This window comes from Ictalurus furcatus, chromosome 9 (assembly GCF_023375685.1).
Source record: "Ictalurus furcatus strain D&B chromosome 9, Billie_1.0, whole genome shotgun sequence".
NCBI lineage: Eukaryota > Metazoa > Chordata > Actinopteri > Siluriformes > Ictaluridae > Ictalurus > Ictalurus furcatus.
The window spans coordinates 24,022,867-24,048,598 of NC_071263.1; the positions used below are offsets into that span (position 1 = coordinate 24,022,867).

The following is a 25,732-nucleotide window of genomic DNA, read 5'->3' on the forward strand; positions in this document are numbered from 1 at the left end:
CACACATAAAAGCTTGCTATTTATTCATGATCTTTGTGATAATAGTTTTTATACGACTTCAGCTGAAATTGACATTGCTTGCTATGTATTCCTATGCATGTAGTTTTGTTGCTTCATCTGTATATTGCGCCATATTTAAAGCTTATTTATCCACATGTAGTGAGAAGTTATTCCAAAATGTTGTACATCGGTATTCAGACTTAAGACATAATTACAAACTTTCTATTCTGTGCTATTCAGAAGTTATGCAAGAATTATGCATGTAGGATGCCAAAAACAGATGCATGTCTGTTTTCTATTATGTGTAATTCTTGTAATTCTAATAATTAGTGTGTGATTTAACCACAATATGACACTCTAAAAATAATGTTTCGGGCTGTAAATACACTAAGAAATATGGAATACCATTTGAATTCAATAGTATTAGTAATATTGTATTGTATTTATTGATGTATTATTTTTTTTATTGTCTCTTGTGTTACAAAGGAAACCTGGGAACCTCAGTGCCATGAACTGCACACTGGAATTTTGTGTAATTAATGATTAGCCTAGAAAACCAACTTGAGTACCCGCATGAGCGGTCTCTGAATACCTGTAACCTTCCCTGCAAACATACTGACCTAACTTTTGAACTTTTATACTTTTGGTCACAGACTTTGAATATGGCTCATAGTCTCTCCAGCAACATACCATACTGTACATGTTGGTCTAATTCCAGTCTCTCCAGCTAAAAAAACACAAAACACCAGGAATGGCCACTGCAGACACATTAATGCATGCTGTTAGGTACCCAGAGATAGAACTCTGCTTCTGGTCATTCATTAATGAGATGTTTCTCTATTGCTGTGCATTGCTGCCATGAAGGGTTTTGACATCACTAAAACTGCTAAACAGTCATGCTTCGGCCCTTAGAGACAAAAAAGGGATTTTGGCCTTTCCGGGTTACTTTTTGTTAGCTTTGCTATCATTTGTGGTTGGCACTTATGCCCTCCATCCTCCATTTATTATTGATATGGCTCCCTGTCCAAAGCATCATATGAGAGCAAAACTAATAAAAACCAATATAAAAGAAAGCCTGCTGCTATGTGAAAAGGTGAGAAAAAAATAAAAGCAAACACCCACACAGCAAATCCGAAGCCATCTGTTTGAGCTGGAGAACAATGCAGACAAGAGAGAGATGGATTTCAGAGGATGCACACATACACACTTTCACATACACAGTGAACTAATAGACATTTGGCACAACACCCCATAAAGAGCATAAACTCTATCCCATAGAGAACATAAACTTGTGGATGTCACAGAACTTTCTGCAGCTAAATAAAGATAAGACAGAGGTACTTATTATCAGAAATGATGCGCAGAAAACGTTAATTATGCCATATCTAGACTCCTTGTCTCTCAAGGCTTATGACTGCATTAAGAAATTAGGGATCATGTTTTACAGTGATCTCAGTTTAAAAAAAAACAAAACAAAACATATTAGCAATTTTTGTAAAACAGCATTTATTCTCTCCCCCACAGACAGAGAAACTCATACATGCATTTGTTATATCTACACTTGACTACTGCAACAGTGTTTTGGTTGGCTTACCGAAAAGCTCCATTAAACACTTACAAAGGGTTCAGAATGCAGCTGCAAGAATGCTGACATGTCCTACAGTGAAGAATCATGTTTTCAATCAGATTTTAATATCCTGTTATTAATTTTCAAATGTCTTCATGGTGGTGCTCCTAGATAACCTTTGTAATATGATCACTAAATATACTCCTGCTAGATCACTTAGGTCATCCAACTGCAACCTGCTAGTTGTACCGAAAACGTGGGAGTCGGCCTTTAGTCACTATGGGCTAAAATGTGGAACTCTCTCCCTGACAACCTACATGCTGTTGAGTCAATTAGCACTTTTATAAAGTATCTTAAAGCACATTTGTTCACTGGGGCCTTTCCTCAAACCAGCTGATTTTTCTTACTTGATTTTATTTGTATTCGTTTATTTTTTCTATTTCATTTGCTTAGCCTTTTATTTATTTTATTTGATTTCTTACTATTAATTTTATTTTATTGTATCTACTGTATGTCTTCTGTATTGTTTTAAAAAAAAGTGCTATATAAATAAAGCTTTACTTACTTACTTACTTACTAACACTAAATTTTGGCATGCTTATAATGTGCAGCATGACTTGGTCCGTTTTTGCTAATAACACACACATGTAACTTTCGCAAATGATACTCTGACAGCATTCTCGCTGAATGACAAGGGGTAAAATATGGCACATCAAACTATTTAATTTGTGGCACAATACATACATAGCTGGAATTAAAAGGAGCCATCCGCGAGCCCAAGCGATGGATGGCATCCCAGTGCCGCCATGTCAAATCAGTGCAAGCTGGCAAATACCATCTAATCCAAACTGCAAGGGAAATATTTCACACTGAGTGTCATCCATTTCCCTCGATGCTCTGTTCTCGCCCATCAGTGATGAGAAATTATGATTACAATGGTGCCTCTCTTGGAAGTTTCTTCCTAAGATTGATATCAAATCTGATGATATGCTCAAACTAATGTGGTAGTTTGATGTTTCCGTATTATAGCTTGCAGCATGGAATTCTTCAATTTAAAAATCCTTACTGTAAATGGCCCCAAAAACACTTCAGCTGGATTGTAGATGTAAAAATTTAGATGGAATATATTATAACACTTGTTACGCAACTAAATATAAACCCAAATCTCATTGGCATGCATAAATCTGACATATCCATAACACATAAGAACATGAAGAGACAATAAGAGACTATATAAAATAATGGTGTGTTATAATCTTATAATGACTTCCCATTCCTTTTACATATTATTTATTTAGTTTTAAGCTGTTATCTTCTGAAAATCAGACCGAGAAGGAAAGCTGGCTTATGGATCGTTCCACAGAGCTCACTTGAATTGCACATGTAAATGGGCTTAGTCTTTTAATGCAACACTTTTGTGTTAATGAGCCGCACTTCTGTTTCGTCTCTCAGCTGCATCGTATTCAGACAGAGGCTCCTCTGAATGATTCCAAAAAGTCCTGTTCAGCATGATTATTATTCTGTTCACAGCTGCAAATAGGAACTCAATGCTCACAACTCAGTGTCGGCGTGCTTGCCGAGCCAGTCGCTTGTAGCATTTGCATTATTGCTAAATTAGTCTGTAGGGTGCACAATGCATTTAATATAAGTATGTTTAGTTTTAGCAACAGGTATTATCAACAGGATATATATTGACGATAAATTCTTGCCTCTCAACCATTAGCCTACTCTCAGCGAACACGTGAAGGTGAAGCGCTGTTGTGTACAGCTTCAAACAGTTGGTTTACAATAGCAGCAAATGACAGCTGCCCTGAGTTGAAACAATGCCCATGTCCATATGAGGTAATTTTTTATTTCATGTTATCACATTGCTTTGTATTACATGGTCATTCAAATGTGTGAATGGTGGCAGAGTCTACACTCGACGCATCTCGTATTTTATTTTATTCCATGGACATTCGAAAGAATGTCAGGAAAAATGTAAAACATGGGCAGAGTGAAACCAATTTTATTTAAATATCTTTATGTGATGCTAATTGTGTGTCTTTTTCAGTGTATTAAAGTCTGCATTCAGAGTAACACTGTTTTGAACGCTGTTAAGTCAAAACCCCCCCAAAAACAAAAAACAAAAAAACAATTGTCCTCTGTTTGTAAAACCGGATTATATATAAAAATGTTATTTTATTTTTTAAAATTTTGGTTATATTTATATAACAAATCCAATCAGTGAACATGATTTTAAGCTCTAAAATAAACTCTAAATTTTTTTTCTATCATATTGCTTTTCTCTTGACTTTATTTACATATGTGACCTTGAAGTAATCCAAAAATAATCAGATTTCAGATAATCTGCTGAGGGATAGGGTACTAGGGGCAATAGATAACAGGATTTTGGTAGGTTCATAGTTTGATGATTTAAGATAGTGAACCACAAAGTTTTGACCCTCAGTAAGTTCAAAGGCTAAAAACAGCAAAGAAGTTTTGAACATATATATATATATATATATATATATATATATATATATATATATATATATAAAATTCATATTCCTCCATCCATCCTCTGTACCATTTATCCTAACCTACTCTACCTACTCTAACAACTTACTAAATAATAAACAGTGGAAGTTTGTGAAGCAAAGAAAAAACAAGTAAACAACAAATCAATCAATGAACCAAACAACGAACCAACCAAATAAATATACCCAACTCAAATATAAAAAGGAACCATTATTTCTCAAATTACCCTCAGGAAACAGATATGAGGGGGAAAAAAAAGTGTTGACTCACTTTCAAGGAAACAGTTCATAGTAAGAGTGAAGTTATCCACAGCAAACGCCACTTCAGAGCCAGAAGAAATGTCTGCTGTGAACTGGAGATAGAACCTACACAGGATAGAAGAAGAAGAGAGTTAATCCAGTTCCTTATTTGTTTCTACATTAAACACTTTCTATCATAGCTGTAGGAAATACATCATCCAATATCAAACAAAGGAGGTGATCAATCTGATAGCTAAATATCTTACTACTACTAGCCAGTGCTGCTCTGATTACAAGGGCTGAATAAAATGATTTGAGCCAACAGCGTAGCACTATGTTCAGAGCCTAGCTGATATTATTTGATCGCCCGCAAGTACACTTCAGAGGCAGCAAACTCTCAGACAGATTCTGATCTGGCCAGTCCTCAAAAACAATTAGACATAAGACATAAGAGGCTTAGCAGGGCTGAAAATGGTTAAAAATGACTATTATGTCTGCAGCACCTGTGGTTATAAATCAGAATTGTATTCAACCTTGAAAATTCCTGTCGCTCTAATTTGAGCATGAAGTTAATATCTAACCTGGCTGGAAGTTGATCTGGGGGGCTTCACGTATAATATGCTAAAGGGCAACATCACCATTTTTTAAAAAGACGATAGAGAATTCATGAAAAAAGCAAAAGTGGAAAGAAGAAAAACGAGGCCAAAGTACAAGAAAAAGGCCAAAACTGAAATCTTAATCATTCTCTGAGGATGGGCATTAGCAAAGCACGAACATTAGAAGGAGCCCAATCAAGCACACAGAGATGAATCGGCCCATTGTTTTTCTCTCTGCTCTACTGTCTCGCAAGTCAAGTGCAATTGCTAATTGGAGTGAAAGTGTAGTTGAATGTGAATGTTCTGTACATTGATTTATTTTCTTCCCTCTCCCTCTTTTTTTAAAGGCGCGAATGATATGGTGGAGCGAGACCAAAGAACAGGCCTGATCTCAGCGGGATTCATTAAGATTTTAGGGTGAATATGGGGTTTAGAACAAAACTGAATGCAAATTATACAACAGTGCATTCTGAAAGGCTGGTAAACAGCAAACCATTGATGCATTTATGCAGCATGGAGTAGTGACTGTGTTTTTTCACCTGTTTTTGTTCAGATAGAGCTAGCATTCTCATATGTTGTATATGAAATATTTGGTATAAATTTGGACATAGGAGGCTATATGTATCTGTATATGATCAGTTCTCCAAATGTCCAGATTTAAACCTGAAGTGGGTGTGGCCTGTACAAGGAAGTTAAAAAAAAAAAAAACTAAACAAATATCCTATCACTACACCCCCAGGAACAATATAAAACACTGGAAAACAAAGCAAGGTAGAAATGCCAGGACTGTCAGCATGGTGTGTGAATTCTGCTTTTGACAGATCCTCACCCTCAGCTACATCACTCTAGTTTATGATGTCAACTGTCAATGTGTGAGGGACTTTTTTTTCCCCACTGGCACACTATTCATATTCTTATTATTGCTCAAAAAAATTTCTAACAAATTTAGTTGGTTCTATTTCTCAAAAATATAAACAAAGTTGTAGTCTAATTTAAACCATCACAACCCTGAGCAGGAAGTTATTAACAGTGAATAAATCAATGCTGGTCTTCGTATCTTGATATAAATCCATATTTTACACATTATTTGTTCTATTCGAACAATGTATTTGTATTCAGTTATATATCTACTACCTAGATACTTACGAGTCGACTAATCCAAACAGTGGGAAAGTGACGAGTTGCCATCCCTTGTCCTGTTTGGTCTCACTGCTGGAGTTCCATAGACTTCTTTGGCTCTCGGGTCCTGTGCTGTTTTCGATGATCCAGAGAGAAAGAAGACCATTTGGGCTTCCACATACCTGGAAACGTACCTGTAGCACACATAACACACAGTGCTGCATCTGTGATATACAGTATTTACATTTAAAACAGGGCATCTGGTTGGATTGTTTCATTCTTTATTTGTAGTAGGGTGTGATGCCCTGCAATATACTGGCGTCCCAATCAGGAGGTATTCCCACTTTACAAGCCATGTTCCTGGGATAGGCTCCATATCCACCAACCCCCTGATCAGGAAAAAGTTCTGAATGAATGCTACTGCTTATTACATCTTTCATTTGTTTTTTGTGCATCGTAACTAGTTTGGACAAGCCACATTATGGCCCTGACAATTACATTCTTTCATCTCTTTTGTTCTGCTACACGGAACATACATACATCCATTTTTTGTACTGCTTGGGGAGCCTATCCCAGGGAACTTGGGGCACAAGGTGGGGGACACCCTGGACAGGGTGCCAACCCATTGCGGGGCACAACTGCACACACATTCACACTATGGAAAATTTAGAAATGCCAGTGGATGAGGAAACCAGAGTACCCTGAGGAAACCCCAGAAGCATGCAGACAACATGTAAACTCCATTCACACAGGGTGGAGTTGGGATTCCCACCCCCAACCCCGGAGGTGCGAGGCAAACATGCTAACCACTAAGCAACCATGCACCCCCTCTTATAGGTGTGTGTGTGTGTGTGTGTGTGTGTGTGTGTGTGTGTGTGTGTGTTTGTGTGTGTGTGTGTAGATGTACTTTTGAGCTTTGACAGTTTTTGTCATTTCTAATAGTTAAATCTAACATTCTAAAATTTAGCATTGTGTTAATATTAAATAATTATTATTTGGAGATTTGTTCCCCTGTTGCTTGTGTTTAGGTAAAGTAGAGAGAAAGAGCAGGCTTTTTTGTTTGTTTACCCAGCAGAAAAAAATATAAATTTGGTTACTGATTTTAATGTGTTTTTATACTACTACTACTACTACAACTAATAATAATAATAATAATAATAATAATAATAATAATGATAATAATAATAATAATAACAATAAGAATTGTTGTTTTTGTTGTTAGTATTATTATTATTATTATCATCAATATTAATTATAATTATCCGTTGTTTCCCACTCATACAACAAGCCTAATGTTTAAACTAGGTTTATTAAAAAATGTAGAAATGTGTATAATCCTTTCCTAACTAGTGATTTCCCCCAGCATGGTAATGCAGTGTGACATCAAGCCCACATTCTCTGTTACTGCTCCTCCTCCAGCATTTGAAGTGGCACACTGTGGAGGGCGACACAGCCAGCTGTTCGAGCAAGTGAAGTTTTTCCAGCTCTGGTGCTCAGACAGGGAGTACGAGACAAGGTGAGTGAGACAGAAGTTCTCATCTAGAGCCCTTACTCATCTCTGGGACTGGAGCCAAGCTGCTGTCATGCCCTGCTGTGCTTGCACCGTGCTCTCGGTTCCATATGTACAACAAAGAGCCCTTGCCTCCCATCTATCTTGAGCTGTCAATCAGAAATCTCTGGCCAGATGAGTCCTCCACATCTATCTGTGTCTATTTCTACATGATCCCATTTACTTCTTTACTATCTATCTCTTTTGACTTTTTCGCCTTTGCATGACTTGCTTTCTGTCTTTTCCATTTAGGACTTGCTGACCTCTAGGTCTGTCCCTCTCTGTCTATTTTTTCTGTCTGTCTTTCTCTCTCTACTCTTTTGCCTCATTAAGTATTTTGTACTGAAGGACTTGAGTACATTGCATTCAGAATAGTATGTAAAATACTGCCAGTCAAACCTCTTGAAGAAGGCAGGGATTGGAGATTGGCTTTGCTTGTTATTTGTTTGCTTCCAGGCAATTGCATGATGGGTAAAATTTACAAATATATTATAACATGTGAATGATGTATAGCATACTAGAGTCGCTATATATATCATGACCTTGAAATTATAAGGTTCTGCCTGAGTTCAGTGAATTTTAGGTAGTGAAGTTTAGTGAATTTTAGGTAGAACCACAAACTTTTGATCCTCAGTTCAAAACATATACATTGTTTGAGGGTTATATTATATGTTGGTGTAAAAATATGACTTTAATTAAAACTGAATTAAACTTAATCTTATTTGTTTGTTTGTTTCGCCATTGTATTGTCCTAACAATGCCATGTTAATTTGCCATTATAATGCACACTGAAATTGCATCTAATTGCATTATTGTGTAATGATAATCTCTACCCTGGATCAAATGTCGGCAGTATTCATTATAACACTTTTCATTTAATTAATAAAAAAAGGTTGGACCTTGGACAATGATCTATAGAATATGCAAAGTGCTTTGCAATACCTTAAAGTAAAGTGAATTATAACTTGGAGGAATTACCATAAAACAGAATTAAAAGCATATCATCGCACCATATTATGAGGAGATTCAATTAATCAACTAGTCTCGATTTAGCCCTGACATTTTATCAGGAAGGAAGTTGGCATATTAATCACACACCCCTGTTGCCTTTACTGATCAAACCCTCCTCGTATGCATCTGAAACTCTTATCAGTATGCAGTGCCTCACTAATGGCCGCATCTTTTGTTGCCTGTGTACTCAAATGAGAGTGGAATACATTTGCTGGAAATATGAAACAGGGCCTGATGAAAAATGCTCTTAACATAATTTCCTCTGAGATCCAAATAAAGCTGGCCACACAGACGCACTGCGCGCAAGCTTGGCTTCGCGGCCTGAATGCAGAATTTCTGCTCTCTTACCATGCATGGGGCGTTGCGCAGGGGGTAGAGGAACAGTGGACTCCGCACAGCTACTGACCCCCGTTGGCCTTTGGATTGACTTTCCAGAGCCAAAACAGAACCTGTCAGGAAACAAGAAAGCCAGATATACAACATATCTGAAAACTTGGACATGGAAGAAGTTAAGTTAAATATGGCAAATAAAAAATACTAGAGGACTGTGGTGGGCATGAGTGCTGGATTCTCGTTTATAGATAGATTTTCAAGGTATAATCACTTCAGTTTAGTGACTCAGTGACCGTGCAGTAACACAACACAGCTCATACATATATACAGGGGCATGGCTCTAATTTTATACCATCACAATGTCAAGAGTGTAAAGTAAAAAGTAAGATATGTGTGTTATCTTTGTACTCATTTTTAAAATTTTAGCTTGATAACATGATGAATAAAGAGAAGTGCTGATGATATGAGATCTGGTTTACATGCCGATTGCTATATTGCAAAAAGTGAAAGCATCCACTTGTGAATGTATTATGTCAAAACACACTCATTGTAATCCCTTGAGGTAAGGGGAAAAGTTGGAGATGAATTTATGATCATTATATATTGGCATTACCATGATAAATGTATGTAACCATGTTGTTGAGCAGCCTGGTAATTGAAACTTCAACATTGATGAACCTACCCGAGGATGGACAGCTGTTTGTAAGTCTTTTAGGCAGAGAAAGATGGACTCCTTTGTACAAACTTTTACTTGACACCATCTGCCATCCACAGTCGTCCTCTTCAAAAGAGCAGTAGCTTCCGTTAAGAAACTGACCTGCAGGGAGAGGAATGCAGAGACACACAGAGAGACAGGTGAAAAGGACAAGATGAGAAAAGAGGCTAGAAAACAGAGCAACTCAGGAAACTGGCACAAACTAAATAATAATTTAAAAAAAAAAAAAACAGCTTGATCCTGAGGCACAGGAGCCTGTGCGCTTTGATGAAAGTGTTTTGGACACTTGCATTTTTGAAGAAGTGTGGAACTCTGAGGCAACAAAGACGGCATGCAGATGAAGATCTTTTTTTTATGTTGTAAAGCAAGAAGGATGAAATGAGAAAAAAAAGAAAGCCCTATTAGTAACCATCCTCTCCATCAGGAAATCCTTGTGGATTTGTGTAATGCTATTAGGATTGATATGCATTTCATTAAAAAAAGAAAAAAGAAATGAACAAACAAGGGAGAGAAAAAAAAAGTTTTTTCTTTGTAGTAACTAATATTTCTGCAATAGATTGTCTGGCTGCTTAAATATTGCATGTACACACATAAGCCTTAAATACTACATATTCACTTGAATTAGGAAGAATATGTGACACTTGGATAGTGTTAGTGAGCGTGGAGTGACCTGGCTGGCTAAATTAAGCGAGCTTATTTCAAATAAACAAATAAACAATAAATAAATGAATAAAGCCAATTTAACACATGCAGTAATAAAAAAATAGTCTGCCTAAAGATGTCTCAAACCTTGCTACTGTAGCTAAGTATGCTCTTCTGATGCAGTGAATGTCAGGATTTGATTAAGCTGTCAAAATGTCAAAACTTAATTCATCTGCACTGACATGTCATCATCAAAACAAAGAACACCCTGTACAGGTGATAGCATACACTGAAGAAAAAAAAAAGTTTAAATGACCCTTATTCATGATTGAGATTCATTCAAAAAAGAAAATGATTTCAGTTAAGGAAAGTTTCCAGAACTAAATATAGTAGAACATGAAGGGTTTCCCATGTGCTAAACATATACACACTAAACATCTTGTTGGAACAACACACGTAGTACGGGTGATAATATGGAATCCGTCTTGCTGTAGGTTGTGATCAGATTAAAGCAAAGCTTTATCTTATAGCTTTTCTATAGATAAAATTCATAACTCCCATGATTCCTATGACTTAAAAACAAAGGAAATAAACATAATTTTGCAGCAAAATATAAGAGTTTTATAAATATCCAACACTGTTAATGTGAATCAGAAGTGACTGTTAGCCAATGTAAGAGCCAATGTTAGAGCAAACAAGAGTTTATGAGAAAATTGTCTCTTCTGGCAGAATAAGTTGGCAGAAACGGGTGTAAAGGTTGGTAGATGTCAATTAAATTATTTTTGAAATTTCCAGTCATTGGTTGAATGTGTCTGTGTATCAAATATGCTACCACTGTATATTAAAAGCTTCTGCACACAGTGATGGGTGAGGTCTGGTCTGTTAAACACATCTACAACAGAGATACAAAGTGAACATAATGGCTCAGGTGAAAATGTTTTTTTGCTTTTTGCTTTTTTTGAATTATTGATTCAAAGCCAGTCAATACACACTCTAAACATTCAACTATTAAGTAAAAAGAAATGAAATCCAAACAGCAAGTAATACCTGGATGTATTATGGTTGTTTTTTTTTTTGGTCTCATAAAAACATCTACAAGTGTTCTGAATGCTGCAGGTTGCTATATTGTGCCTGACATGACTGACACGTTTGACAGAAAGATGGTGCAAAATAGAACAGAGAACTCTAGAGAAAATGGCTTGCATAGAGGCAGTCATTGTACCATGATCTGGCTATGGTATATCTGTAACAGACTTAGAATTGGAAAAGATGCTTTGGAAAATTGCAGAATTTTTGGAATGACACCAAAGACAAAATGGGACTTAGATTACATTTACTGTGACATTTCGATAGAACTTTATAATATTTTCTTTATTAACGCATAAATAATAGTAGTAAGCGTAAGAACATTATTTATTTGATACTGTATATAAAAAAACAGTATCTGGTGTGGCCACCAGCTTCTTTAAGTGCATCTAATCCTCAGTGCACCTCGTCCTCATGGACTGCAACAGTTCTTGCTGTGAGATGTTACTCCACTCTTCCACCAAGGTATTCGCAAGTTCTCAATCACGTCTGGGCGGACACATGGTTACAGGTAATTTTCCACTGCAAGGACCATCAGCTGTCCTTCCTGTCTACCTGTAGCACTGTCTGAGGCAGCTAACATTACAGACATTGCAGTTTATTGCTCTGGCTACAACTGCAGTCCTCATGACTCCCTGCAGCAGGTCTATGGCATGTTCACACAGGTGAGCAGGAAGCCTAGGCATCTTTCTTTTGGTGTTTTTCAGAGTCAGTAGAAAGGACTCTTTAGTGTCCTAAGTTATTGTAACTGTAACCTTAATTGCCTAGCGCCTGTAAACTGTTAGTGTCTTAAGAACTGTTCCACAGGTGCAATAATTGTTTATGGTTCATTCAACAAGCATGAAAAACATTGTTTAATCCCTTTCCAATAAAGATCTGTAAAGCTTATTTGGATTTTACTAAATTATCTTTAAAATACAGTCTCATATATATATATATATATTACATTTTTAATACTTTTCTTATGGCGAAACAAAGAATAATAGTAACATTAATTCATTATCAGTATTTATTGCTTTAATGCTTAATGTGATAAAGTAAAGACAGTGTCTGAAACTGATACCTGTAGATAAAACAGTGCTTCAAATTTGGATAAGAAGTTATTACTCTTTTATAAACATGCTTATTTAATATTAGGTACTAAATCATTAGTTAATCACTTTAGTTAATGCAGTAGTTTAGTACAGTGAGTAGTAATTAATACGAAACTACATACTAAGTTACTAAGTATTTAAGCATTAATTAAGGACCTGTATTGTACAGTGTTACCGGCATTTTTCATGTGTGATTATACAATGTCATCATGTCATAAACATGTTATAGTAGTTTACTAATGAAGCAGCATTATGTTACCAGTATAGCTAATTGCATGTGTTATCTGTCATGGCATGTTTAGGATATTATCATATCAGACTTCTGCTGGGTTCACAATTTGTAGTATTTAGTATTAGTATAATTTATGTATAGTATAAGTATAATTGTATTATTATTATTATTATTATTATTATTATTTGAATTATTGTTATTTTATTTATTGTTTTTTTATTTTTATTTTTTTTTAGATTTTATAGATATATTGAAATTTGTACTATTGCTTGGTACTGGGGAAGAACTCTCAATGTTACATCTTCTGTGCATATAGTATATTTTATACTTCACTTAAAAAAAGTGACTATAAAATTAAAGCTCATTTAAGGCTACTTAAGATCTAAATATTTCCTTTAAAAGAGTTTTAAAGGAACAATGCATTTATATTACATTACAAACAAAATATATGTTAAAAGTTGTACCCTTTGGAATAACTTACTAGTGGCAAGCAGTATTTTTCATGCATATTTATAATTTGCCTATAGATTTAAAAAAAAGTGTCAAGAATCCAGAATAAACAAGCAGACAGGAGTAGTATGCTCATTCTTGGCCAAAAGAAGGAGAGTGAGAGAGAAAGAACAAAGAGGGCAGTTACTGTCAGAGGTAAAAAAAAATAAAAAAAAAGGTAATAGATTTCTCCTCTGAAGGTGTGAGTGAAGATCTGTGCTTCATACAAAGTAGCTGCATCTACAACATCCAGGTCTTGTTGTTTATAAGGATGACCCATGGCATGTTCATTAGAGATCTGCTGCTCTCTGCCCTCTACTGTCTGTGCTCTCTCTATATGCCATTGTCCCTTTGCATTGCTGTAATACTCACGGCATGGCTCTCCTTCATCGTCCCCTTGAGCACAATCAGGAGTGAAGTCACACAGGCGTTCCAGACTGATCTCCTGACCCTGTCTGCAGTGGTAGCGGCCCTCAAAGGTCACGTTTCGAGAGGTCTCTGAATGGTGAGAGAGACAGAAGCACACGCACACGCGCACACACACACACACACACACACACACACAAGGTTTTACAAAATGGCTCTTGTGGTCTACATCAGCGGGATACATTTGAACTAATTGATTTGATTTAATTTGTGTAATCTTTAGGTTATTTACACTTTTTTAGTTTTTGTATTCATTAATGTTCAGCAAAACATTTTTCAGCAAAAATAATTTCGAAAGATATTAAATGTCACAGAGATTCTTAGAGTAAATTTAAACTCAAACTAACACACAACGTAATAAAGGCTGCCTGGAATTTTTTGCAGAAATAGAAGCGACAGCCAATGTTTGTACAAGATACAAAGGCCAAATGGTGTGTATGTATATGTGTGTATATATATATATATATATATATATATATATATATATATATATATATATATATATATATATATATATATATGTTTGAGTTTGTTTTTGGATGAGAGTAGAGGCTTTTTTCTTGAAACCCTTCCAAATATGTGATGTAGTTGACTTCGTATTGTAGTTTTGGAGACTTTCTGACCCCAAGATGCAACTAACTTCTGCAATTCTCCAGCTGTGATTCTTGAATATTTTTTGGCCACTCGAACCATCCCCTTCACAGTGCGCTGAGACAACATAGACACACATCCAATAACAGGTTGATTCATAACAAATCCAGTTGAATGGAACTTCTAAATTATTGCCCTGACGGTGGAAATTGCCATATTCAATCCTTGTGCTATTTTCTTATAGCCACTTCCTATTTTGTGAAGCTCAACAACTTTTTGCCGCACATCACAGCTATATTCTTTGATCTTACCCATTGTTATGAATGACTAAGGGAATTTGGTCTATGTGTTACCTCATATTTATACCCCTGTGAAACAGGAAGTCATGGTTGAATGATGTCCTGTTCCTAGTCACCCATGTGTACTAAAACATGTAAAATATCAATGGGAATATTCTTCAAATATATTTTTCTCATATGAATTAATAGGGGTGCCTCTTATTGTTGCACACCTATATTTAACAAAGTTTTGTTTTTGATAAACCTGTGCTGTGTTTGCAGTTGTTTGATATCCATGAGAGCAGTAAACAATAAAGACACAGCTTTTTCACAGCCTTCTTACCAAGGCTTATCACGATTTCTCCTCACGCAAGTGCTTGAGAATGTAGCATCCGAAGCGAAGCTCAAAGCGTGAGCACGCACTTCTGAGTTTTTCAGTGACATTGACTTTGTTTACTTTTGACACGTGTATTTTGTATTGGTTTATATCCTGTCTCCACCCGTGTATTGCTATTGGTTGTTTTCGTTATCCCGCATTGTACTCAGTTGTTTTGAATTTCACCCTTGATTTCGTTTGGTATTTCAACCCATCGTATCGCTTTGTTCGGTACAAAGTATTGCGTAAGTGTTATCATCGTGCCAAGCTTTTGTACCTTGTTTCTGTGCCATAGTTTTGATCCTGTTCTTGTCCTCATTTTGCCTCGTTTATGCCTGTTTGCCGATTGCTTGACCATTTGCCTGTTTGACTACACCTATGTTTCACGATTTGGATTTGTCCAAAAAATTTTTGTCCAAATTTGCATCCGTCCCAACCTACATTACGTGACAGCACCAGTATAAGTGGAGAGCAAGGGATAGTATTTGAGTAAATAAATGTATATAGGTATACAATTAGATCAGTGAATTAAATAAATACGTAATAAATAAATACATATTGGGGAAAATCAGTTGAGAACCTTATAACTCATGATAAATCACAAGACAAATAAGCCATATTTAATATAAAAAAAAATTCATTGAAAAAAGTTATGGACTTTAAAATAGTGAAAGACACTATTTTGCTTTTGTAACTGCTTGTAAAGCAGGTGATGAGAAAACAAGTGTAAGAAATGTAGAGGCTTTCTCTGACGCTTCAATAGCATCTTAGTCAAAACATAAATCAGATGCCATTGGTAAAAGCCTCTGTATACACGGCCATTATCTTAAGCTGAAACACCACTGAAATGGAACATAAAAGCACTTAAAGGCAAAGTCACTGGTTCTTTATAGCCACAGATGACAGGATGCTTGCCAAGTGTTCGCAACTAAGTAATGGCAGAGAGAGAGAGAGAGAGAGAGAGAGAACTGTGAAACCTTCCCTGTACTATACACCATATACTACAGAACCTACCACATTTATGTGAAGGTGAGACAGACTTTAAAGGTAACAGTGATAAAGTTGTATTAATTATACAGCATTACCAGACAGAGAATCTTTTTACAGGACAGAACTTTTATTTTATCTTTTGAAATTTTTGCATATGGTACGTTAGCCATGCGAAATCCAACACAATAAGAAAACTGTGCACAGTGAACCAGACAGGTAAAGCGAAGGACCGGGATTTATGTGCTTTGGAAACAGATAGCATCAGTGAGCACAATGAGACAGAGCCGGTGTTTTGCATATCTATGCAAATGCTAGCCAGCCGTCTGTAGCTGTAAAAATGAACCGCACTCATACCCAGGTTCATCTACCACTAAATGAGATAACAGGAACCCCCCAAAAAGAAAAGAAACACAAGCTCACAGATAATTTTTTCTTCCATAAGTCTAAAAAAATGGAGAAGTTATTTTATCATGACACTCTAGTAGAGCAAAGTGCCCTTGACCCAAATGATAACAGATTTCATTAGAAGTAGACATAAAAGCTGAACACTGTATTCTGACATGCTTTCTTGCACACACACACACACACACACACCCACACGCACAGACACACACAAATATACACACATTCTCTCTCTCTCTCTCTCTCTCTCTCTCTCTCTCTTTTACCATATCTCTCTCATCTCTCTAAAAGACATTCTCACACACTGTATCTCTGATCGTCTTACAGTGGTGCTCGAAAGTTTATGAACCCTCAAGAATTGCCTATATTTCTGCGTAAATATGACCTAAAAAGTCATCAGATTTTCACAAAAGTCCTCAAAGTATATAAAGAAAACCCAATTAATATGGCAGTGGTATCTCAGTGGTTAAGATGTTGGACTACTGATCAGAACGTCATGAGTTAAAATCCCAGCACTGCCAAGTTGCCACTGTTGGGCACTTGAGCAAGACCCTTAACCCTCAACTGCTCAGTTGTATAAATGAGATAAATGTAAGTCTATCTGGAGGAGGGTGTCTGACAAATGCCAAAAAATGTAAATGTAATTAAACAAATGAGACAAGAAATATTATACTTGGTCATTTATTTATTTATGAAAATGATAGCAATCTCCCAACTCCGGCATTAAAGCCCTCACAGCGGGGCGAATGGGTGACTACTCGGTGGCATAATCTCAAAGCCAAAGCTAACACTAAGGCTCGCCCACGGGAGCACCACTCCTCTCCACTTCATGTGTCCAACAGGTTTGCTCTCTTTAGTGAAGCACCTGCTGAGAAACCTGAAAGAGCTCTAGTTATAGGAGACTCTATCTTAATGCACATGAAATTAGTTAGGCTTTCAGGGGCTCCAGCAGCTTTAGTTATGTGTATACTGGGAGCCAGGGTGCCGGACAGTGCAGGTAATCTTAGGGTCTTATGCAGGCACAGGTTTTCAAAGATATTTATTCATGTAGGAGCTAATGATATACACCTTCGGCAGTCAGACGTTACTAAGAGTAATGTTGTAGAGGTGTGTAAATTAGCGAAGGCCATGTCCGATGCAGTAGTATGCTCTGGCCCCATCCCACTGCGGCATGGCGATGTAGATTACAGCAGGCTATGGTCTCTGAACTGCTGGATGTCCAGGTGGTGCTCCGAAAACAATGTGGGCTTTATAGATAATTGGAGTAGTCCTGAGGGCAAGGCTGGCCTGTTAGGGCGGGACGGTGTCCATCCAACTCAGGAAGGTGCTGCTCTCATTTCTTGCAGCATAGCATACAGTCTCATAACAGGCCTAGTTAATTGTTGGTAATCCAGAGCCAAGGCCAGGGAGTAGACAAGCAAGCTAAACTGACTATTTGCTAGCTGCACTTAGTCATCACCTAGGTTCCACAATATCAAGACTGTATCTGCTCCCTGAGCTAAACAAAAATGTACATGTTTTCAGAAAGTTTGTTTTAGTAACCTAATTAACATAAAATTAGATCATACTGAATACACAGCCAGCACCTTTGATCTGATGCTAGGACTGTAAAAATATGAAATCTCTTACGTATAATCCACTTATTGTTAATGAAACATTACTGATCAGGAGTTTAATATAATGTATTTAACAGAAATATGGATTAAACCAAATGAGTGCATAGCACTAAATGAAGCCAGTCCTCCTGGGTACAGTTGTATACATCAGCCCCTTTTAACTGGCAGAGGAGGAGCACTTAGCACTGACTATGTACCTAAATCATTTCATCTAGCAGTCATTAAACCCTTTATACAAAACAAGCAAAAAAAAAAACAAGAAACAACTGACCACAACCCTTGGCAATTGTCCATGAATATTATTAATTTCATGAATAACATTCATGACATGTATCAGTCAAGATTTAGGCCTCATGTTAGCACAGAGACAGCTGGTTAAAGTGGTAAAAGTGGTAAATGACTTACATTTACATTTATTCATTTAGCAGATGCTTTTATCCAAAACGACTTACAAATGAGGAAATACAAGCAAAGTGATATATCAAGTGGAGAACAATACAAGTAGAGATCCCATACAAGATCTTTTAATTGAGTTCTAGAAAAGCAAAGTGCACAGAGTAGAGGTGTAAGTGCCAGAGTAAGTTTTTTTTAAAAAAAGGATAATGTGGGGTTGGCGTTTTAGGGGTTAGTTAGGTGTTCACGGAAGAGGTGAGTCTTTAGCTCTTTTTTGAACATAGTGACACATTCTGCTGTCCAGATTGAGGTTGGATGTTCATTCCACCACTGAGGGACAGTTAGTGTGAAGTTAGTGGTAGACTTACTACTGGCCTCACAGAGTTGTGTCTTCTTGCTTGTGTTGCTTGACCTTCTGATCACTATCAGTTTGTAGACATAAATGGTGACTTCTCTATGCATACTGAGGTAAAGTTTGGTGTTCCACAAGATTCTGTTTTAGGCCCACTACTTTTTGCATTATATTATTTGCTACCTCTGGGTCAAATTATTTATAAACATGGAATTAGCTTCCACTGTTATGCTGAAGACACACAGTTGTATGTTTTAGCAAAGTCAGATGACAGACACAAGCTTAATAAAGTTGAGGAATGTGTAAAGGACATTAGACACCAGATGCTTATGGGCTTACTCTTACATAATTCTGATAAGACAGAAGTACTTCTACTAGGACCACATGCAGCTAGAAGTAAGCTTTCTGCTCACATATTAATGCTGATGGCCTTTCTGTTTCATCATGTTCAACATTAAAAGACCTTGGTGTGATTATTGACTTGTCTTTCATTTGACGCTCATGTAGATATTACTAGGATAGCCTTCTTTCATCTCAGAAATATTGCTAAAATAAGAAATATAATGTCACTACAAGATGCAGAAAAATGTTATTAATGCTTTCGTCACCTCTAGCTTGGATTATTGTTCCAGTAGGTGCATAAACAGAATGCAGCTGCAAGAGTTCTTACTAGAACCAGAAGATATGACCACATCACCCCTATCTTATCCACACTGCATTGGCTCCCAGTAAAATTTCTCATTGATTATAAAATACACTCATTTGTAAGTTGCTTTGGATAAAAGCGTCTGTTAAATGAATAAATGTAAATGTAAAAATTTTATGAATTTGCCTGGTTACACAACTGCACTATTTGACCATGTAGTATTAGTCCATTGCAGGGCACACAATCACACACACATTCACACACCCATTCATACACTACGGACACTTTAGACACACCAATCAGCCTACCATGCATGTCTTTGGACTGGGGGAGGAAACCGGAGTAAACCCCCGCAGCATGGGGAGAACATGCAAACTCCGCACACACAGAGCCGCGGGAATCGAACCCCAACCCTGGCGGTGTGAGGCTAACCACTAAGCCACCGTGCGCCCTATCCTGAATTTATATATTTCTGTAAAGCTGCTTTGGGACAATGTCCAGTGTTAAAAGTGCTATATGCATAAAACTGAATTGAATTGAATGGAATCCAATATTGCATATTTGTTAATGGCAAAAGTATATGAACTTTTGCTGTCAGTATAGGTGTGACTCATTTGTTCAGCAGTAACTACAACTAAATGTTTCTGGTAACTGTTGATCAGTCCTGCATATTAGAATTTTAACCCATTCCTCAGTACAGAACAGGTTCAACTCTGGCGTGATGGTGGGTTTCCTCACATGAACTGCTTGCTTCAACAACATTTCTATTGAATTAATGTCAGAACTCTGATTTGACCATTCCAAAACATTAACTTTATTTGTTTTTAATGTTGGAATGTTGCCAATGAAATATTTAAAATTCCTAAATCATAAATCTCCTTATATTTGCTCACTAACAAGACTGGCACTTATCATCCATGTTGTTTTTTGCTCTTGCCCAACAATTTGCAACCTGATTGGTGCTATTATGATAATGTTCCTACTGGGTAAAAAAAAAATAAATAAATAAAAATCCTCTAATGGCTTTTTTATGTAAGAAGGAAAAGAATCCCTTAAATGACATTATACCACAGTGCTATTGAATGCTTGATTCTGATAACGGTGTTAAATAATTTTCTATTACAACAGCTCTGACAATAGTTTCAGCTATAAGACAAATTACAGGTTTATATTAATATGCTCGTTCTAATACATAACATGTAACTTTAGGTTTTCCCACATGCGAAATGTTATTAACAGAGGAAAAAAAACAAGAGGCTAGTGAGGGAATGCCTGTTTATCACTGTTTTATAATAAGTGATAACCAGAACTAACTTGTTTTATGGACATTCCACAACATTAAACGAAAAATGATTTAAAATGTATGATCTGCTGTTATTATTTTTTTTATACTGAAAAAGGTCTAACTGCACTTAGACTAACTTGCTATCTAGATGCAGATGAGGAGGGGGTTTGCTGTCACTGTAAATGTTCCAGTAAATGTTCCAAAGATTACAGAAGCCCTAAGAGGCCATGCATTATTTATTTTTTTGTTATCTCGACATAACAAAAACTTTTCTTCTTATGATTTGTCATAACACAAAGATGTTTTCTCACAATGTAATTTTATCACGAAAAAATCTCTTGCCTTGTGAATGGGACTGGTTTTGCATGTATGTTGGCATCATCACCATCGCCATCATAAATTTCATGATTGCCCGCTGTAGAGATTAACTTTATCTCTGCATTAAGAGGGAGGGGCATCCCCTTGTCTACTGTCAGACACAAATATGGAAGGTGTCAGTCAATGACAGACACAGAGCTATTTCAGCATGAGTCCCTGATCAAAGTATGAAGTAAATAAAGTATCAAACAAATGAATTTATTCATCCACGATGCTGCGGGATTGCGCTAAGCTTTTGTTGCATCCAGAACAATAAAAATGTCTGGGTTAGGCATGTAACCCTGTTCCCTGAGAAGGGAACGAGACATTGCATTTAGCATAATGCTATGTGAGCGCCCTCGCACGCAACCGACATCTGAAGCTTGTGTAACATCATGCCTATTTACAGGCCTGCCATGATCAGGTGACGTGGCAATTAAACGCATCGCATGATATATGTATGGCACCTGTGAACTGTGCCATCAGCCTCTATTATCCGAAGCGAATATGCAATTCACAGGCCTGCCCTGGTATGACAAAGCTATGCAACATCTCATTCCCTTTTCAGGGAACAGGGTTACACGCGTAACCCAGACCTTCCCTTTCAAAGGGAACTCCATGTTGTGTTTAGCATAACGCCATGGGAATGAGAATACCCACTCCGTCATACTGAGGGTATGGCCTGTTCAAAAAGACCCAAGCCTGAGGGTCACTGCAAGACACTCAAGCCCGGGGCGGAATGAATATCTAGGGTGTAATATTGAATGAATGTGTGTGGCGTAGACCACCCTGCAGCTGAACACACATCCTGTAAGATACTCCTTTGGACAAAGCCTTTGAGGAGGCGACCCCAATAGTGGAAGGAGTCCTTATGCCCAGAGGCGTAGCGAAAGCATGCGCCTCATAAACGATAGAGATTGCTTCCACTATCCAATTAGGGATGCGCTGCTTCGACACAGCATCACCTCTACTATCGCTGACAAAGCAGACCAGCAGCTGCTCCAACTTACGCCACTGGCCGGAGCAGTGGACATAAATACAGAGAGCCCTTACTGGACACAGCAGGTGCATTATCGCTTGTTCTGGTGTGAGGAACAGAGGAGGGCAGAAAGCCTGCAACACCACAGGCTGGGCAGCAGATGTAGGCACTTTAGGAATATAATCCGGCATAGGATACAGGAAGGCCTTGGCTAATCCAGGGGTAAAGTCAAGGCAGGAAGGAGCAACAGAGAGAGCTTGTAGACCTCCTACTCACTTCAGAGATGTCAGGGCCAGAAGAAGAACTACGTTTAGAGTCAGAAGCTTCTCAGAGGCTGATTCTAAGGGCTCAAATGGGGCCCCTGACAGACCTTCCAGTACCACAGAAAGGTCCCAGGAAGGTATGCCCGGCCTGCAGATGGCCCTCATCCGCCTGACATCATGCATAAACCTTGAAGTTAGAGAATGTTGCCTCACAGAGGCTCCATCAACAGGGGCGTGGCTGACTGATATGGTGTCCATGTAAACCCTGATTGTAGAAAGACCCAACCCTGCTGAGAAACATCCTTGTAAGAACTCCAGGACTGTATCTATTGCACAGTTCACTGGGTCTAGCTGACATTCCTCACACCATGAGACAAAAAGTCACCACTTTAGCACATATAGTTTCCTCATGGATGGTGTTCTAATGTTCAATATGGTCTCTACAACCGCAGTTGTGAGACCCGAATCTATGAGCTAGTGCCCCACAGGGCCCAAACCTAAAGTTTCCATAGTTCCGGCCAAGGTTGATAAATCAGCCCTCCGGCTTGAGACAGTAGATCCCTGTGGATGGAAATCTCCCCAGGAGTGCTGCCTAGCAGGGATATTATCTCTGAGAACCATATTGGAGCTGGCCAATAAGGTGCTGCTAGCAGTAGACGTAAACGGTCTTGGCAAACTCTCGCTAGAACTTGTGGGAACCGAGCGATCGGGGGAAAAGCATATAGATGCGATCTTGGCCACATGTGCACCATGGCGTCCAGCCCTAATGGTGCGGGAGGAGTGAGGGCGAACCACAATGGGCAGTGTGTTGTCTCCTCAGAGGTGAACACACCCACTTCTGCTTGGCCAAACCTCTGCCATATGGACTCCACCACTTGTGGATGGAGCCTGAAACTCCGGGCCTCAGCCCCTGCCTCGACAGGATGTCTGCCCCCACATTCCGGCTGCCCGGAATGTACATTGCACTCAGTGACAAGAACCTTCCCTCTGCCCAGAGAAGAATTAGTTGCGCCTGCCTGAACAGGGAGTGTGAATGTAACCCTCCCTGGGGGTTGATATATGAGACCACCACTGTGTAGTCTGTCACAACTAACAGACCTCCAATGATGACCTCTTAAATGAGGAAGAATTAACTTCAGTGCTAGAAATACGGCCCGCATCTCTAGGCAATTTATATGCCACTCCAGATGAGGGCCGCTACAAAGACCGTGAGCTGGACAGCCATCTAAGACCTCCCCCCAGACCGTGAAGGAGGCATCTGTCATTATCGTCCTGCGATAAGGAGACGCCCCTAGAGTGTGACCTGAGGCTAGAAACTGGAGACTCCTCCAAAAACTCAGAGTACGTCGGCATAGCCGCATGACACTGAGTACTCTAAGAGGTTTCGTCCTCGGACGAAACCCCCAACTTTTCAGCCACCACTGAAACGGTCTCATGTGCAATAGGCCCAACGGTATGACGTTGGCTGCTGCTGCCATAAGGCCAGTCTCTCATAGAGACTGGAGGGGATGCCCATACTCAGCTTTATCTTGCTCAATGTTGATAGGATCTACCCCACACATGTTGGGGATAGAAACGCCCTCATTGTACTAGACTTCCATATAACCCCTAGAAAAGTTGCCCTCTGCACTGAAAAAAGCATACTTTTCTTGAGGTTCAACCTGAGCCCCAGGCTCCTCATGTGGGCGAGTTCAACATCTTGAGGTTGAAGCGCCAGTTCCCTGTATTGTGCTACAATTAACCAGTCATCTAGGTAGTTTAGTACACGGATGCCCTGGAGTCGCAAAGGAGCCAGAGCAGCATCCATGCACTTTGTGAAGGAGTGAGGGGATAAAGCTAGCCTGAAGTTGATATGTGTTGCCCCAAAATGCAAACCTCAAAAATGTCCTGTGATTGGACAATGTTTCTATGTGGAAGTATGCGTCTTTTAGATCTTTCGTCACAAACCAGTCCTCGAACTGAATCTGTGGCATGATAAGTTTGAGCGTCAGAAACTTGAACCTATATGTCCGAAGAGTATGGTTCAGATGACGCAGATCTAAAATTGACCTCATACTCCCATCTTTTTTGTGGACCAGGAAATAATGGCTGTAAAAACCGCCCTCCCTTAGGGAACGGGGTACATGTTCTATGGCCCCTTTGTCCAAGAGGGATCTTACTTCCTGTGCTATGTTGAGTTTTGCTCTGTACTGACTACCGTGGTGAGCACACCTCTGATCCGGGGGAGTCGAGCTCTGAACTGGACCCAGTAACACTTTTCTATGTTAGACAGAACCCATGGAGATGCATTTGGCAGTAGTTTCCAAGCTGCCAGATGGTCTTTTAGTGACGTTAACTTTTCCACATTCTGTTGGAGGGAAAGCATCAGATTTCTGTTGCCCTGTGACAGCTCACTGACCAGAGAAGACTGAAAACTTGGGATGGCCTTGGCTAGGGGAGGCCCTACAGTAGCACTGGGGGCTATCTGCCCTAACAACCTCATGTCCCCTGATGCATTTCTCCATGGCCCATCAAGACCGTGTCTTCCTCGCCTGTTTGGCTTTTATGAACATTCTTAGATCAGGCCTATTAGCAAGCTGCGGCTGTGGCCGCCCAGTCCCCCTGGCTCTTGCCACCACACTTGCCTTCTGTGCCTCCTTCATACTAGCGCTGGCCCAGGCTCCACTCATGGATGCCCGGACGAACTCGACACGACGGGCAAGGAACTGGCGGAACACTGCCATTTGGTGTTTTGCCTCACAAATCCTGTTGGCGATGGCATTAACTGCTCCACAGAAGAGGACGGAAGGTGTAACAGGGGCATCCAGCAATGAGACCTTATGTTTGTCCCCCATCCCTAAGAGGTTGAGCCATAGGTGCCGCTCCGCCACAACCAAGCTACCCATTGAATGGGTATGATGGTCCGTTTGCTTGGTCGCCCGGAGAGACAAATCTGAAGCGCGGTGCAACTCTACCACTGCCTCAGGCCCAATTCCCTCCCCAGTGTTGAGCTCACTCAGCAGGTCTGCTTGTTAGGCCTGCAACACTGCCATTGTATGCAGTGACCCACAAGCGTGACCCACTGCTGCATAGGCTTTGCCCACCAACATTGAGGTGGCCTTACATGGGTTGGAAGGCCAAGCCAGCCCCCCTAAATTACCTGCCATTGATGGAGAGAGGTGGCTCACAAGCGCCTCCTCCACCTTCGGCATACTTAAATAGCTGTGCTGCTCACTTCCCATGACAGCCGAGTAATCAGACGTTGCGGGGTTATAAACATGGCTAGTGAATGGTTTTCCCCAGAAGTGTGATATTTCATCATGCACTTCTGGAAAAAGGGGAGCTTTCTGCAGTGTGAGGGAGATTTATTTTCACTCGGGAGGAAGTGCTCATCCAGCCTGCTACAAGCCACTTCCTCTTCCCCGGGCCAGTCTATATTCAGCTTTTCAACTGCCCTAGTAATCACCTCAACTAGCTATGTATATGCTTGAGAGCTGCTCTTGGTTTTTGGTGCAATAGCACCCCCTACTGGCTCCTCAGAGTCAGTGAGAGTGTTTTGGCTTTCCATAGTGGAAAGAGGAGTCGCGACGCAAGCTACAAAGTCAGG

General features: G+C 39.1%; 1 protein-coding gene across 1 annotated transcript in view; it reads right to left on the reverse strand.

Moving 5' to 3' along the window:
- The window catches only part of alk (ALK receptor tyrosine kinase), a 226,464-nt gene that overhangs the window by 38,797 nt on the left and 161,935 nt on the right, over positions 1-25,732 (reverse strand). The window contains exons 4-8 of the mRNA XM_053632582.1: positions 13,565-13,690; positions 9,617-9,751; positions 8,950-9,050; positions 6,069-6,235; positions 4,358-4,452 (exon numbers count right to left, since the gene is read on the reverse strand). Of these exons, the coding sequence (XP_053488557.1) occupies positions 4,358-4,452; positions 6,069-6,235; positions 8,950-9,050; positions 9,617-9,751; positions 13,565-13,690 (624 nt within the window). The remainder of the gene's footprint in view (positions 1-4,357; positions 4,453-6,068; positions 6,236-8,949; positions 9,051-9,616; positions 9,752-13,564; positions 13,691-25,732) is intronic.